General features: G+C 49.6%; 2 protein-coding genes across 3 annotated transcripts; one reads left to right on the top strand and one right to left on the bottom strand.

Annotated features, from left to right (window-relative positions):
• Positions 1–1,673: 1,673 nt before the first annotated feature.
• LOC128269805 (uncharacterized) lies at positions 1,674–2,252 on the bottom strand. Its single transcript, XM_053007208.1, has one exon. It carries the CDS (start codon positions 2,250–2,252, stop codon positions 1,674–1,676), a length of 579 nt encoding a protein of 192 aa, XP_052863168.1.
• Positions 2,253–10,165: 7,913 nt separating this feature from the next.
• On the top strand, positions 10,166–17,211 carry LOC128271963 (protein 5NUC). Of its 2 annotated transcripts, none has more exons than XM_053009659.1 (5): positions 10,166–10,190; positions 14,728–14,929; positions 15,389–15,539; positions 15,609–15,865; positions 15,938–17,211. In XM_053009659.1, the coding sequence occupies exons 1-5, from the start codon at positions 10,166–10,168 to the stop codon at positions 17,124–17,126; spliced, it is 1,824 nt and encodes a 607-aa protein (XP_052865619.1). In that variant the 3' UTR covers positions 17,127–17,211. The 2 variants fall into 2 exon arrangements, with proteins under 2 accessions (XP_052865619.1, XP_052865617.1); XM_053009657.1 differs by lacking the exon at positions 10,166–10,190 and adding an exon at positions 12,617–12,755 and having other exon boundaries at positions 14,647–14,929.
• The last annotated feature ends 13 nt before the right edge of the window (positions 17,212–17,224 follow it).

Raw genomic sequence — 17,224 nt, 5'->3', positions numbered from 1 at the left:
AGCTTGGTCGTGACCGGGCGCGGTCACGGGGACACCAAGTGCCACCGGCTGTGCGAGCGACTGCCACCGTCCGAAAATCGGCCACCGCCACCGAGGGCGTCCGTGCAGCTGAACGGTCGCTCTTCACCCCAGGAACCGTAACGCCCGCCGGAAGTGGCCCGCACACACCCATCCGGCCCCCGGCCATCGACGGCATCGAGGGCAGTCCTTCAGCTTCGATAACGTGCCCCGTGTTCTGCCGTTCTGCACAGTACGACTCCGCCGAACTCCGGTTATTGAGTTAGTTTGCAAAACCATTTAGCCAAACTAGTTCTCGCCACCCGAGGGGTGGGGGACATTCGCGCCCGAGTCTATTGCTTCCACTGGTTGCATGGGTCATTTGCATGATGTTCAGTTGCATTGTGATGAAGGGTAAGTGGCTTCGCTTTCGGCCAAAAGTTGAGCTATATATTGAGCTGTACCACGAATTGGCTTCCCGGAAACCATTTATTTGATGCGATTCCGTTTCTCGGTACTCAGTGCCGAGTGCCAATCATGCCCCGCTCGGCACAAGTGTTACGAAAGTTTCGTTTGTGTTATGTCAAACTTTGTTGAAACTCTTTAGTTTGGTCGACCGCTGGCCAGTGGCGCTGGTTGAAAAAAGTGGAGTGGAGTAAATGGTTTGAAGGTATCCAAAGTACTCGTTCTTTGAGCAACCAAAAATTCATTCTAGCGTACGCGTTCTAAATTTAAACGTGCATCATGGCGTCGCGTGGAGTATCCTACAACTGACTCCGTTTACGTTGATGAGCCCACTTTCCGGCCTGAGATTTGGCAAACGCTTTGAACATTCTCCACTCTTACGCGCCGAGGGCTGAAGGTCATCGTGGAGCGTACGGCAAATAGAAATTAATTATTACTTCTTCGGCCGCGAAAACAGTTCTCGGTAATGACGTTTTCGTTCTCAATGGGGAACGAAACACATCATGGCGGTGCCAGGAAACATGACCGAAGGGCCGGTGATAATGAGAAAAGACAAGCACACAAGACAGAAGCAAAACGTGGTACACGTGGAGCGCGGGCGAAAGTTATTCGAAGCGTAAGAGAGTAGGAAATCGCGGCAAGACATGATGCCCGCAAGACAATTGAGAATCAGCGGCGTAACTGTAAGGCATGTTTGCTAGTCAAATAATAAAGATTTATATTGTTCTTCGAAACTCGATCACCAATAAACGATGCTAGGGCATGATTGATGCTGCCCGAATATATTTATTTACCTGCTTTGTGTACCTTTGTTTCTATTGTGTCGATGACGATGACACGAAAAGAAGGTGATGATGGTATGGTGTTGCTTTACAAAGGCAGACGGTGCAGAAAAGTCACAGGTGGACACGTGACATGTGGTGTGCGTGTTGCCTGCTTGCAGGCGCAGATTTTTTATAAACAAAATACAGCAGCGACTGTCGAAGTTGGCGATACATTTTGGTTTATTTAGATTCGCTTTGAAGAAAGTTACGAAGCCCTACTTAGTACTTAGCTTAATGTGACTAGAGTTTTTTTCTCTTTGAAGAGTCGCACACTTACGCACACGTTTTTCGATTGTTGACCGGCCGCCCTGATGTGCCGACCACGGTGCACGGTTGACTAGACACCGTGACCACGGGGCAAATACTCCCGTGACCCCCCGGAGTGGCTCAGCAGGATAGTCCATCGTCGGGTACGGTCGGTTCCTCACGCCGCCGGTCGGGGCCGATGAGACGCTGGCGAAGGTTCGCCAGCAGTGGGCTGTCGGCCGCGATGCCTTCGCGTTGCAGGAACTGGATCGTCTCCCGAGCGCAGACAGCCCACCCGATGGCTTCCGCTTGCTGCCCACCAATCACATCCTCCTGCTGCTGGTCGCCGCCACCGAACTGGTCGTCTTCGTCGTCTTCGTCCGTGTCCTCAGCGTACGGATCGTTCTGCAGAAAATCGAGCTCATCCTGCAGCTCACGGATCCGGTGCAGCGCTTCCAGCAGATAGTTCGAAGCAGCCGGGGTCACTCGACCTACCGGAGAGGGCTGGTCGGTGCTGGACGAAACGGACGGTGGCGACGGTGGCCGATTGGGGTGTGCTGCCCTCCCGACGGTCGGATAGGGCCGCTGGCCTCCCTGTGTCCTGGCGTCCCTAATCCTCACAGGCTGTTGGCGCTCGTGGCTCGGTGACGGAGTGCCTGAGCCTGGATTGCACCGACGTCCTCGAGTCGGACGATCGGTCTTTGGAACAGTTTTTGGCATGACGATGATGACTCGTGCCGCCAGGGCCGTCTAAAGACACCCGGACATTACGGACGTCCTGAAGCTTTGAGCAACAAATAACAGAGCGCAGCGTTTCACTTGTCCACGTTCACGAAGCACCTTCAACACTTAAACGCAGAGCCGCACGCTGCAGCTCGCGCAACGTTACTTCCTCAAATGAACGCCAACGCCCGTCGGTGGTCCTAGTTTTCGGAAGCTGCCGGCAGGTTCCACGGGTCCCTTCTCTCTCTACTCTTTCTTCCTCCTTTGCCCTCTATCGCGCTTTCCTTTGCGTTCACCGTGCGTTCGCCATCCACTGGCGGTTAACGGTTTGCGCGTTGTTTTCAAAGGTGCACACGCAGAAACACATTAACACACGACCGGCAACTGAACCCCGCCGCCAGCCCCCTACGGATCGCGGGAGCAGAAGCAGGCGGATTATGCTGCGTCGGCCGGCCGGCCGGCTGCAGAGCCTTTTGCACCGGGCTGCGCGAGGCGTGTGCGCGAGTGAGTGAGACGGTAGCCAAACAGCGAGCCAAAGAAGCGAGAGAGCTACGCACCCTACAACAATCTGTCCGGGAAGCGTTTATGCTTTTTTCCTATGTAGGTAGGTCGCGTTCGGAATCGACGACGAACAGCTGCTGCTGTCGCCGTCGCCGTCGTCGCCGTCTGATCCTGTTTGATTGTCGGGGACGGCAGTTGTTTCACCGAGTTCGAAGGGTGCCCGAGTGAAATGGCACGAGACCAGCCGTGACGCACGGAAGGACATATGCCAAGCGATGGCAATGCAAGCGAAGGAGAGGAGCGAAAGAGATGGAGTCGGCCCATTTCGTAGTGGTGGTGGCGTGCGCCACTGCGCGCACGTTTGATGGTCGTGCGCCGGGACGTGCGCCAACGAGGACGAACACGCGCACGGCAGGTCGAGTGTGGGCCGCCGAATCGAAGAACAACCCTTGGAATCGGGTGGCAGATGGTGAAGTACCTGTAGGGGGTCGATATGCAGGGGTCGATTATTTTCGACATTTTTACAAAAAATTGAGATAAAATTATGTACAGAATTTGGATAGTTGCCACAAAAGTTGGGATCGAATGCAGGTTCCGGTATAGTTTGACAACGTTCCGGAGTTTTTCAAACAATCAGGAAATCTCTTTGGTTTATTTAGACGCATTATTTCAAAACCAATCGCTACTGCAGAGACAAACCCAAAACGCAGGTTTAAGAACCCATTAATGACTAAACGATGTCGATGACGGCATGAAATAAAATGCATAGCGCCATTGACTAATGGACATATTGAAGTCTAGAAGTGACCAGAAATTATGAGCCGTTCAGTATGTTTGGTAAAGAACGACCACACTGCAATTTTGAGTTCCAGGTCGTTCAGGTAAGTTCCAGGTCGTCTCAAACATCGATCAGGAGTGGAGTGGAGTGAAATTAAACCAAGAATGTCGGAGCTCAAGTAATCTGAGGCCAAGTAAAAAGCAGCGCGAGTTATAATGAGAGTCGTAGCCCAAGAACAGTAATCCCATAAGTGAACTTGCGTTGTATGGCCAAGATGCGATCAACGCAGCACTGATATTAGGGGTGCCACACAATGCAAGGATACTCTAGGATTTGTCGGGCAGCAGACGGACGGACTGGTGTTCGCACTCGTGCTCAAGTATTCGCTCAGTATCCTCGGTGATATGATTACCTCGGCGCAAGTCTCGGCAAATTTCGACAAACACTCGTGGGTGATTATTTTCGACAAGCCGAAGCGAGTTCGCATTGGGCCTGCGTACTTGATGAATTATGAAGCGTGATTTCACTCTGCCAGCTTAATAATTCACGAGGATGCTTTCGCAGAACCAAGGTACGCTGGTTAGAAAAACAGAACAAGCGTTTAGGACGTACGATGACGAATGGTACATTTTATGGCACTCGTTGCGCACGTCGAGCATTTGCTAGCATTGGTGCTGAAGCGCAATGGGCCACACATTTCCACGAGACAGTTCGATGGCTCACGGCCGAACGAAATAAAAAACGTCCAAATGCATCACGCAGTTGCAAAAAACAGGAGACTTACACTTTAAAAGCAGAATCGGTCCGTAAAAAGGGCAGAAGATTTGAATTCGGGAAAGGCACTCGTGGCTCGTGATGATTGCGAAATGTAGTCAATTTCGTAGAAGGACCCATTTTCGATAAAAATGCCGTGACATCGTTTTCTGCAAACAATCTTCAACCGGTTCTTCAAGGCGGTGCCGATGCTGAAAATGCAAACGAACTCCACTACACACCGGAGCCCCGTTCACGGAGGTATGCAAAACATGAAAACGGGAAAAAAACTTTCCAATACACGTCCCGGGCGGGCGGGAAAAGATTGGAATAGTTTCAGCAACATCCGTTTGATTTGCGCGCCACACCAACTGCAATGTGGCATTTGCATGCCAAACTCTTAGACAACGTTCAAGGATACTTTCGCCCGTCGCAAGTGCAAGTTACTGGAGACACTTTGTATCGCCACCGGAAGGTGTGAATTGAACGGTATGCGTGGCACACGCCGTATGAGCCCACGTGCTCGGACTGCACGATCTCAGGAGACGGCCATCAGGCATCGGGTGGCATTGGTATGGCATTGGCATGGAATGCTTCTGATTTCACACGGAATGAAGAAAAGGATCCAAAGTTCTAGGGCCTGCCCGGCATAAAATACGCAACCAAACAACATGCTCGCTCGCTCGCGTGTTGCGTTTGATCCTCGATTCGTCCTCATCAAGCATTAGACTGCTAGAAATTGAAGTTCACAAATACATTATTTTCAAAACAGAATTCGTAGACGTTGTCCAGGTGCAGCACACACTCGAAACAGACCCACAAAAATGAGCAGCGAAAAGAAGGAGCAGTCGAAATACGGAAACCATGAAAAAGGACGAACGAAACTTTGTACAAACGAATACATCCTTCAAATGTATCGACGCTCGGTCGTCCATCGGTCTTCCCGTGCCAAACATGCATTCTTAAACGTTCGATGAGTATTTCGCTTCGATGTACACACATTCTTGGCAAATGGGATGCCATGAACCAGCAACAAGGAGTGATGGATTCATAACTGTAACTCGGTGTTGGGCCAAGAATTGTTAAGAGATGTAATGCGTTTGCATTGTTTCTAGGCTACTGACAGGAATTTTAATAGCAATGCTGATGGTAGAATACTGAGCAGCATTTTCTTTGTATTGTAGCTTTAGAATTTGGTTGCTTGAAACAAAAAATTGCGTGTTCCGACGAGCTGCACCAAAAGCGCACGAGCCCAATTAAAATCGACCATAAGTAGCCTCGGGTGTTGTTTAATTTTATTTCCTGTTCCGAGGATTTCTCTTTAGAGTGTCGGTGAACTACGCAAAACACGACTTAATGAAGAGGTTGACATCATTCACTAAAACTTCCTGCCAAACCACTCAGCTTAAAAGTGCACTTGTGAACGATTTGATGCGCACTTCAAGCGCACTTTTGACATTTGCTTATACATTAAGTTTCATTGAATTGATAATCAAAATCAATTAGCCACTGGTTTGGGGAGCGCTTTGAAAATTACTAATCCAAATCATTTAGGTTTTTTCGCAACTCTGGAAAAATGGGAAACAAATTGAAAAACCCGACTGCATTTAGTCTCGATGAAATGGCTGAGAGTCCACTTCAATGGTTGACCATAATTACCACACCACTTACGAAATTTTAAACGAATTTAATCGTTTGTTTAGCGATCATTGATTCTAATAACAGAATGACAGATAAAGGTGAATAACGTTTCGTTTTCCAAAAGCCCTGACCTCATTGGGGAATCGGCGTGAACTGGAACCAATAACTAACATTAAATGCGCAGCAATTAACAAAATGGCTGGCTCATGGCCAGCAACAATTGGCCTGCTGGTCAGCTGGAATCAACTTTGCAAACCAGAAACAAATCATAGGTCCTATCTGACACCCTGCCGTTTGCCATTTACAATGCCAGAGTATCCGGCCTCGTAAAATGCTAGGCTAGTTGTTTTGTCATTGTATGTAATAAACAATAACAAACTTTCAGCGCACTTGTGCCAACCGACACGATGTATCCGTTTGACCTTTCCGTAGTGCCGGCAGCGGAATATTGTAAGGATTGCCACCTATGGCCTGTGGACTTGACAATTCAGATGTACATCGGGGCCACGAAAACGCTGCATTGTTACTGACAAGTTATGACACGAATGAGCTATTCACTAGAGCGAAAGAAACAATAGTGGTCACTCTTTCTTTCCGATACTAGAGTAATAGTAATAACAAAAGCCCACAAAGTTGTTGTAAAAGTCGGTTTCAAACTCATGCATTAAAAATGCATCTTCTTTACCAAGCGGAACCACGTATGCAAGACAGAAGAAGATCAGTCTCCTTGCAATACTCCGACCGCTCCGAAGTTGGTCCCGGAACAGTGCTCCAAAACGAGTACCGGGCGTTGGCTATGATGTAATGGGTTTATGAAAGCATTTTGAATGTAGCGGCCCGATCCCGTGCCCGAGAATCCTTCGCGGGTGCAATGCCTGACAACGGACACTTTCCCTATAGGAGAGAAGCATTGGCAGCTGTCTCGTTCCCGCTCAGAAGCTCTACATTCCGTTCGTTTTGTTTTTGTCCGGACATTTCCATCGCGACAGTTACGGTCTTCAGGCGGAAGTGCCAATGGCTCGTTGCGCGTTCGCGCTCAATGGACTGTATTTGAAACAACTCTTGAGTGTCGCACTTCGGGCACCGTCGTAAAAATGCATTATTTCTACAAACAGTTTCCCACTTCTCGTGCGTGGGACAATGCAGCGAGGTCCACTCTCTGCACTGTTCGGATCCGTAACCGAAACACACTTTGGCTAATTCGACAATGAATGTACTTTATGCGTTTTGCTCAATCAAATAACAAACCACATTCAACGAAACGGGAGCACCAGTTTTACCGAGAATGCTATTGGAAGAAAAGTGTACCGAACGTAAATTCCGAGGAACGTAAAAATGAGGATAATGTGATTCATGTATTCGACACGGCTACTCCAGGACTTTGCTTCCAACCTTCCAGCTGGGCCAGCTCATGCTCAACGGGCCGGAAAGCACGTTCCTGTATGGCACACATTGGCAGCATATGGCCGTAGAAGGACGACCGTTGGGTGGTAGCCGGACCGGAACGATCAACTGAAATTGATCATCACTCTGGGCGCCGGCGACTTATGTCTCCTGGGAGGAAGCAAATGTTCCTTGTTTTAGGTAAATCATCCAACGTTTAGCCAAAGAAATAGGAAAGGATTACTGGAAGGCAAATAATTTAAAGCTGTATGGGTATAAAACAGAATATACGATAGCCGCTCCACCAGAAAAAAAGGAGAGAACACAAAACTACGGCAGCCCAACTGGCGACGCTCCGGCAAAATCCCAGCCCTTGCGTGCTATCAACACCCTCAGTGCCGGAGGGTGCCAACAGCGGGGTCCTTTAAAGGGAACCAATCTGCGTATCCTTTCGGTCGTTCTGCTTCATTCCGTGGTCTGGCTGACGTTTATGGACCGTAACGCATACGGCTCTGTCTCTTTCGCTCTTTCTCTTTCACTGAGCACGAGAAAAAAAGCAAAAGAGGCGATATGGCTCGAATGCCGGGCGCTAAGCGACCGGGTCTCTATTTCACTTCCCGTTCGATCAGCTGCAATCGTCATCGGTCTCGGCACAAACCGTCATCATATGGCTTCCAGATTCGTTCCCGAGGGTTCGTTAGAACGGTACGGTACGGGGTATGCGGCCCCTAAAAAGGGAAGCATAAGCAGCGGTGTGGCCGCTTGCCACGATCCTCGGGCCACCTCAGCACAGTTGCATTTTGTCAATCGTCCGGTACAGTCAGTCTGCGTCGTGTCCGCGTGTGTTCCAGCTTTAAGCACCAGTTCGAACTGTGAACACATCTGGGGCGCGTCCTAGGAAACGGCGAACAAATTGAATATCCGTTAGCACGCTTCGCACATACAATGATTCCTTGCCCACCGGAAGAGCCACGGGAATCACCGAGCTGGACACCGTCGCGGCCACTTACGGCGGCCGCCATGTACGAAAGGCTGCAGAGGATGTCCGCCGAGCGCGGGCTGAACCTCTCGCCGGACGACCTACTAATTAGCGCCTATCTGGGACACAATCTGAGCTACGCTCCGCAGCCACCGCGAACGGACGTGCCACTCAGCGGCCCCGACGGCGGAAGGACCCTCGCCTCGCCGCCAGTGTCTCCCCGGACACCGTGACCGGCCCCCGGCCCGTCTGGCCGGGGCCCCATTATCGATTCTTGAGTCGCGCAGTGAATGAGGAAGTGTACGAAAGTGATAGCATAGGTCGAGGACGAAAGATGACGAATCGTGGGCCCGGTGGGATAACGGCGGCCAGCACAGTGTCGGAAGCTGTTGAGTAATGTAGCCGCCGGTGGCTTCCGGTTACAGCGTGCAGACTTCGAGGCGGGTCACATAGCATCGACAACCAAAGATATTTTATTCAGTCGACGGCACTCGGGGATGCCAGACGCGACGTGAGAGGCGATAAACTGTAATAATTGAATGTGGCACGACATTGCCGACAGAAGCTGAAGGTGGCGAGAAAACCATCCACCGATTAGCGTCTGGTGAGAAGAAGTCAATCAAGCAGCGGCGCACAGTGATAAAGCAACATCGAACCACCGCACCGCAGTGCTTTTTGGGGGTCCGAGAGCATAACGACATCTGCAGAGGGGTTTGCGCAGACTTAGGACCGACCAGCGCAAACAAAACACGATGACGGTGAACGGCTGCGAAGTCAATGAGTCGTTGCCGGCTGCCGAACGTGGCGCAAGCCGGCCTTCGCTGTGGTTAGCTAATTCGGAATTAATGTTCCGAGAAGTGGAATGCGGCAAGTAATTGCATTCGGCAAAGGTCAAGGTCTGCGTGCGGGGACAGGGACAAGGCCGTCGACACAGTGCTACCCAATAGGGTGTCCTTCTCGGGATACTTTTGGTCGTCGGTGCGGGGCCGGGTCCGTTACACAATGCCTGCGCGGACGGCCGACCGGAAACCGGAACATGATAGGAGAAGGGAACCTGTTACCAAACATGCGACGACCGGCACTGAGCCCTGTTGCCGGTAGGATCATAAATAAGGCAGCAAAGATCCACCCTTTGCTGGGCAGGGTTGTTGTAAAGAAACTCAATCACAAGATTTTAGATTGAACGATTGCGTGTGGCTACCAAAGAGTATCAAGTCAGAGGTCAAGCGGAAGCAATAAGGTTTTGGGGCAATCGTGACCGAACGAGACAAAGGGCTGTAGTAACCGGAACCGTTAGTTATTAATAGACAGAATCGAGATGGTAGGAAAATATTACTCAACCAACCAATGATATTACGACAGCACGTGATATAAACAATAAAGTTTGTTTTCATTTACTCTACTGTTAAGGACTTTTAAACGAAAGCGGTCGAGCGAAAGAAAGTTAATGTACCATTCCAGTCTTGGCCCAAAACACTGCCCGCAGCGCCTAAAGTTATGCAATCCGCATGACATGGTCCATCAGCTCGGTTGTACTAAAAAATATAACACTCAGCACGAACAAAATTTGAATTTATTATTTAACGAACATTATTGAATGAAAATGCAATAGCTTAAAATGCACCACCGCCTATGGAATAAACAAAATAAAGCACTAAGGTTATCGAGAAATGTAACTAAATTCAGCCAAGTCGAATGGTGCAATCTCGATTAGCTATCAATGTACTAAATCACCACGGTGTTAGAGTAAAAGTAAAAGAGTTAGAATACTGCAACTGCACCAAGGCATGGGCCAACGTTTCGGATTTCGGCGCGACAGTAAGTTAACTTGATGGCATAAGCAATTACTGTTACATCACTTTCACGTCGCACGAGATGCTTCGGGGCATTATTATCGGTAGCGAACGATTGCTGTTTACTACTTGGCATCTACTAGGATGTGCCTGTATTCATTATAATTACATGGTGCGGAAAATTGAGTGTGCCCTCAAGGCGTATAATGCGTGTTGGAGGGGAAAATACTTTACAACTAGCGTCAAACCACTGACTGGAGGCGGTCGGTATGCTAGTTGAAGTCTTGATTAACTACCGAATGATTGTATTTTATTTTCAACAAAACAACCCAACAACAAACGTGTGTTAAAACAGTACATGAAATCTACACTATCTCACGTGGAAGCGTGCTCCAGTGATTACCATTAACGTAAGCGTGAAAATTGAATTGATAAGGTAGACTCGATGTAAAAAAGACCATTAAATCATTCTACACGGCACGTGATCAATCAATTGTTCTCTTATCAACCGTGTGTACTTACTCGATCAACATAATCGACGCGAATCACTGTTGGCGACGGGTTAATAAGCGGCCCAATATCGAGAGTGGGCCGTTAATTAGTGGCAGTAGGCCAATCACTTGCCGGTAACAACCGTACGTGTTGCGGTTGGAGACCACAGAAACCACCCGGGTGGCACCTTGGCAGTTAATCAGTTGACGCCCAGGCCGAAAGCACCTGGCCCTGGTTAATAGATTCAGTTGGCTCTCTCTCATTTTGTGCCATCGACCGATTTTTGAACCAGATATGATTCCAATAAGACTCAATGTTAGCGTTGCTATGCCCGAGGGATGGACGAAACATGTTCGCGACCGTGACAGCTGCAAAATCCCCAATCGTCTCGTTTCATAGAGCATCAGAGGGACCCAACACAAAGTCGCGGCTCTCAACCGAGATTTTTCCTACATTGTTATTGAATCTTGCTTCCAAGAAATTGCCATTCTTTTATGTGCACGAACAAGTGAACTTTGAATGAAACTGTTTCTACATCGTTCGTAGATGGAAAAAGTTTCCGACACCGTTCGTTTTCGGCAAAGTTTAAAAGGTGCCTTTTTTAATGCAAATTGCACACGAACCCCGACGATAATGGTAATAAAATGTGTTGCAACTGTTCCACCAAAGAGTTCAGGATAAAATGTACCTCGTCGGAGCTTGAAAGCTATTATCAATTCAACATAAACTTGGGTTCTTCGCTAAGCACGTCGTGACGGATAGTGTGTGAGATGGGACAGAAATTCCATGTCCATGTTTTACCTGCAATGTGTTGAAAACTACAACAATGTTCCATTTTCCTAGCCACATTACCCTGATTACTTCACTACCGGTGACTGTCGCAATCTGAAGCGCTCTCCGAAGCATTTAACCATTCGAAACTCGGAGGAAACAGCACTCGGCGCGAGGTGTACCGCAATCAACGCCAAATCTTGCCTTGTATCGTATCTTCAATCATCATACACATTTAGTTACTTAGTGGTCTCAGATCGACTTCATTCCAGCACTTGCGACACCGTAGTTAAATGTAGTTCCGCGGCGGTGAAGTCAATTGATGCCAAATACCGAGATAACCAGAGGCAGTTGAGGAAGCTGCAACTATTATAGGGTTGTAGTGCCAAGAAGTTTTTTTTATCGAGTGTCAGCACACAAGTTAGCAGGAAGCTAACACAGCGGCGCATCCCACGGTCCGTTGAAACGCAGTCTCTTCTTGGGCTGTGTCAAATGGATAAATGCTATCGCCCACTTGACTAAAAAACACTTCCAGAGCGGACTCTTATCTGTCTCTTCTTTTCCCCGATACACTATAGACGATGTTTGCACAGACGGTCTAAGTCTAATGTTTTCATCTTCCACTTTCCACGAATTCCAAAAAACTTAAACACAAAGTTATACTTTACCAGTATCCTATTTCATTTGTATCACCGGGTCGAGACTGACTTCAAATAATATTGCAGGTCTCAGACTGATTATCGTTACCTTCTTTCGGGTGCATCGAAATTTTCCGCCACCAAAAATTGGGTTCCCGGCTCGACACATCCTTGCCATCCAGCGTGAAAGGCTCGCAAACCTGTTCCACCTAACTTGTGTACATTTCGGCAAGTGCAGCGTCTGAGTTGCGTCTGGCCACCGACAGTCCGCGTGGCGATTGGTACGACGCTCTTTCGCTATCTCTCACTCAGACACCGCCAACCGCGCCCCGGAGCCACTGGTGCCGGTGTACCCCCCGCTGAGCACCGGTTACGGCTACGGCTGCATAACGGCTGACACTCTGTGCCGGCCCGTCCGTCAGTATTTCGACGATCGTCGTCAGTGCGTGTGCCGCCAACCTGATCGCGCGATCTGAGCCGGGTTTTACCGTGTGCGTCGCTTGGCCTTGGCGTGGCGTTGGTAAAACCGCAAACGCAGCTATCGGATTTGGAGTGTGTAAAGTGTATAAAAGTGCCGCAAAGCGTACTTCTGCGGGTTTTTAGCAGTCGAATAATCGCACTAGACATGAGGGAATTTCTTGTGTTCTATAGTGTACTGCAACGGTGGTCGTAATACAGTGGTACATATAAGGGGGCTAAACTACCTAAAAATATGGCACAATAACGTTGGCATAACAATCGGCGAAACAACGTACTTACGCGGCTTATCACGTGAGTAAATACCGCGGTGGAGCGGGTTTACCTTGGCCCCCAACGGTAGTGCTGCACGATCGAAGTAACGCGCTTGCAAAAACGTGCCGAGTTTTTGGTGGCCGGAACGCCGAATACGTTCCGTGACAGCTGCGGCCTTCGGCGAACCTCGAAGAGTAATGGAATTCGGTTCCGACACTGTTTCCAATAAGATCCATTTCAAAGCAAACCAGCAAAAGCTAAGTGTCGAATGCGCGATAAATGTTAGTAATTTTAATGTATCGTAAGTGCCAACGTTGCGCTGCCGGCTGATGCCAAAGTACAAAGGGAAGGACCATTGTCTCACATTGGCAGACGCAGACACGCAGAAAATAGATCAAAATTTTCACCAGAAAATGGAATGGCATCTGTCACATGGCGTCTGTCGCAGCGAAAGGGAACCGCGTGGAGCAGTAACTATTTTAAGTAAATGCTGGCAGGTCGGGCAAATGGCAGTGCTCTAAGTGACTTCCTTCGATTGTATTGAGCAATGTGCGTGCCTCTGGCTCGAGTGACCAAATTTGAAGCGAAACGGCGAACCGTTTGTCATCGATCATCCCGTGTGACGACGCGACGCACCGTATCGACAGCTAGTCTGCGACATCTTAATACACCACCACTACAGGAAGATCGGTCGGTTGGTCGAGTGTTAATTTTATCCTACGTCAGCCACGCGTCGTGGATGGGATTCTAATTTTGCTTCCCATTAGCGTGTGTGTCCGTAAACGACGAGCGATGTGGTGATCTGGGCGATCAGATGTATTGTTTTTTGGGTCAAGTGATTGGATCGTCATTCATCATGTGACCACCGGCAAGATAGGGTTTTTTGAGTTCTGATACCAGCGAACATCAAAGAACTAAACGTTGCAATTCAAAATTGATGTTTTATTCCTGACTCTGACACTAAATTGGATTCTCTGAAGAAGGGGCCTTAGCTCGAAAGCTCTCCAGGCGATAGATAATACGCGAGACATTCGCCTGTGCCTGTAATGAAACCCAATGGTACCTGTAGAAAGTTATGACAACATTGTTGGGCCCATTGACTACTCTTGGAGAAAAGTTTCACTCTCTTCACTACCTAGGAGATGCTACAGGTAGTATTTGCATTCGAAGTTGATAAAGTGGCTTCCACTGTCCCATTGAAGTGAGGCGTTTATCTTAATGAGGGTATTTCATCTGCCCTTCGTCCGAACTGTTTGTTGCCATTAGGCACGGTGCACGGTTGGTTACCGGGTTCCGGTGTTCCATCCTGTCGTTCACAATGGGTACGTTTGATAAACAATCGCAAAATGGGCAATTGGAGGAAAAAACTCAGGGTCATTTGTGAGTGTTTTGATCATGTGGTGGATGTTGGGCTCTCTTCGCGGTGCATCTCCGGGGGGAAGCCGTAAGAGCGTTCGGCAACAATCGTTTGACCACTGACCGAGGATCAAGATTGTTCGAAATGGCTTTATTGCCAATTACTCAATGTTGACAGCATCCATCCAAGGGGCCCCGTTACGGCGCAGAAGAGCGCACGCTTAAAGAGATCACCACCGACGAAGGGTCTTCTCGACACGGCGCTACAGAAACGTCTATGGACAGTCTATGGCGAGAAACAGAGCGTGTTTGGGAGCGCGTGATAAGCGGCAATTGTTATCGATAACACAGCCCTCTGGATAAGGATTCCACTAGACAAATGGCCTAATGCGCACGCGGTTATCACCTTCTGCGGTAGGGTTCGGAGAATATCAAGTGCCAGTCGTGCGAACCTTCTTCAAACCAAGAGTCGGTCTTTCTCGGTTGGTCTCGGCGTGAGAATATGTTTCCGGAGAAACCTCGTAAAACTGTTGTGCTTATCTAATTGTGAAATGATTACTTCTTGTACTTAAAGGCTGCCGGCGGGTCCCAATAACTGGACTTGACATATCCTGACGGAATTCGAAGGAGTGAAGGAAGATGGCCTGGAGTCGAGTGCTTTGCATGCTGCTCGTGGTCGTAGGTTCGGTTTACTGTAACCCTGCTGCACCACGAGCCACTGGCCTGGAACTGATCATCCTTCACAACAACGACATGCACGCTAGGTTCGAGCAGACGGGAGCATACAGTAACGATTGCCAGCCAGAAGATGTTGCCAGCAACCACTGCTACGGAGGCTTTGCCCGAGTGGCCCACAAGTGAGTACGACCCGAATCTTAGGCCACCGACAAGTAGACGTGCCAACTGGCACCAAGTGACAAGCTATCATTTTCTCAATGATAACTAAAAAATACCTATCGCATCGTTATTGTTCACTGCAGATAGGCGACGTGACTCGAAACAGCACGTGGTTCGTGTTATCCTTCCTTTGGCTTGTTTTCACCGCAAACCGCGTCCCGTTGCAAGACGTTGGCTTTGGTCAAGGTTCACTGGTCCGCGGCGTACCACCGCGATTAGCGTAAATGGTGGCCACAAATTGCCGCATGATTGACAGTGTTTATCACTAAGGTTGCGTCGGTGGTCGATTTGAATCGTCAATAAGCGAGGATCGGTTGCCAACGATCCGAAATGTACCGAAAACTGAATCTCTCCACCGTCCACCAAAGTTTATGCCATTATTAATTCAATATTCCAACTCCTCACCAATCGCTGCGCAGAGTTCGAGAGTACCGCGAGAAGGAAGCGGCCGGGGGTCTACCGGTGCTGTACCTCAATGCAGGCGACACGTACACCGGAACTCCATGGTTTTCGGTGTACAAGGACAACATAACGGCCGCCTTTCTGAACAAACTTAAACCAGACGCCATCGTAAGTCCGTAGCCGCATTCAAAGTGGGAACCACCGAGAGCTAACCACTCAATTCGATTTGTCCCACAGTCGCTCGGAAACCACGAGTTTGACCTGGGCGTGGAAGGATTGGTACCGTTCCTGGACGAAGTCGACTTTCCTGTGCTGGTGACAAACTTGGACCTCTCGAAGACGCCCACGATGCAAGCGACGAAATCACTCAACCGATCGGCCGTCTTCACGAAAGCGGGCGTTCGCATCGGAGTTATCGGCTATCTTACACCGGAAACGAAGACACTGACCCCCGTGAACACGGTTGAGTTTGTGGACGAAATCGAGGCGATCAAGTAAGAATCAGCGCTTGGTTTTGGTGATCATCAAGCAATCTGACACACGTGCTTGTGGTTTTGTTGTTGCAGCAAAGAAGCGGCCGCACTGAAGGAGCAGGGCGTCCACGTGCTGATCGCTTTGGGGCACAGTGGTCTCGAGCGGGACAAGCAAATTGCGGCCCAGTGTCCGGATGTAGATCTGGTGATTGGTGGTCATTCGCACACGTTCCTGTACAGTGGGACAGCTCCCAGTGTGGAGACACCCGAAGGTCCCTATCCGGTGATGGTGAAGAATGGCGCCGGCAAGGATGTTCCGGTGGTGCAAGCGTACGCCTACACGAAGTATCTCGGCTATCTGCATGTGATGTTCGACGACGGTGGTAACCTGATCGAATTGGACGGTACTCCGATCCTTCTGAACGGTACGGTGCAGCGTGACTCGGATGTGCTCGAGCTGCTGGAGCTCTACCGACCGGGCATCCTGGAGTTGGACGAAAAAATTGGACACACGAACGTGTTCCTTGACTCCAGTCGCTGTCGGTTTGAGGAGTGCAACATCGGCAACATGCTGGCCGACTCGGTCGTGATAACGTACGCGGTGTCGCGCGAGACAAACGCCGACGACTACTGGACGGACGCCGCGATCGGATTCGTGCAGGGTGGCGGTATCCGTGCGTCCATCAGCGCTGGGCCGATCACGATGAAGGACCTCAAAACGGTACTACCGTTTGGTAATGCCATGGTAGTGACGGAGGTCACCGGTTCCACTATCCGGCAGATGCTGGAGCACAGCGTTCACCGGTACGATGGAGTGACCGGGTACGGGGAATTCCTACAGATGGCAGGAATCCACGTCGAGTACGACCTTTCGCGGCCTCCGCTGGAGCGAGTTGTGAGCGTCGTGGTACGCTGTGCAAAATGTGACGTTCCATCCTACTCACCCCTGAAGGACGATTCCTCATACCGGATCATCATGAGCCAGTTTCTGTACGACGGTGGCGATGGGTACGATATGTTACCGGGCACCCCGAAGGAAACGCTGATGTTCGGAGAGTACGAAATCACCGAGGAGTATCTCAAACGGTACTCGCCCATCTATCCCGCCATCGAGTGGCGCATTCGAATGGACGGAGTACCGGCGCTACCTCCCACCACGACAACCGGACCCGGAGCTGGTAGCACGACCGAAGACGACAATGGAGCTGGCCACGTTAACCGTATGGCGATGTCCACTCTCGTAACAATGTTCCTGGTTTCACTTAACTACTACCTATTGTAAGCAAACTTTATCCTGCTTAGGCTTAAGTACTTCGTAAACTCCGCCAGCGTACCTCCAAACAAAGTTCAACGTTTACTGTACAAGAACGGGGAATTGAG

This window comes from Anopheles cruzii, chromosome 3, assembly GCF_943734635.1.
Source record: "Anopheles cruzii chromosome 3, idAnoCruzAS_RS32_06, whole genome shotgun sequence".
Lineage (NCBI taxonomy): Eukaryota > Metazoa > Arthropoda > Insecta > Diptera > Culicidae > Anopheles > Anopheles cruzii.
Note: the sequence above shows the minus strand (reverse complement) of the source record. Positions and strands in the feature narration are given on the sequence as shown.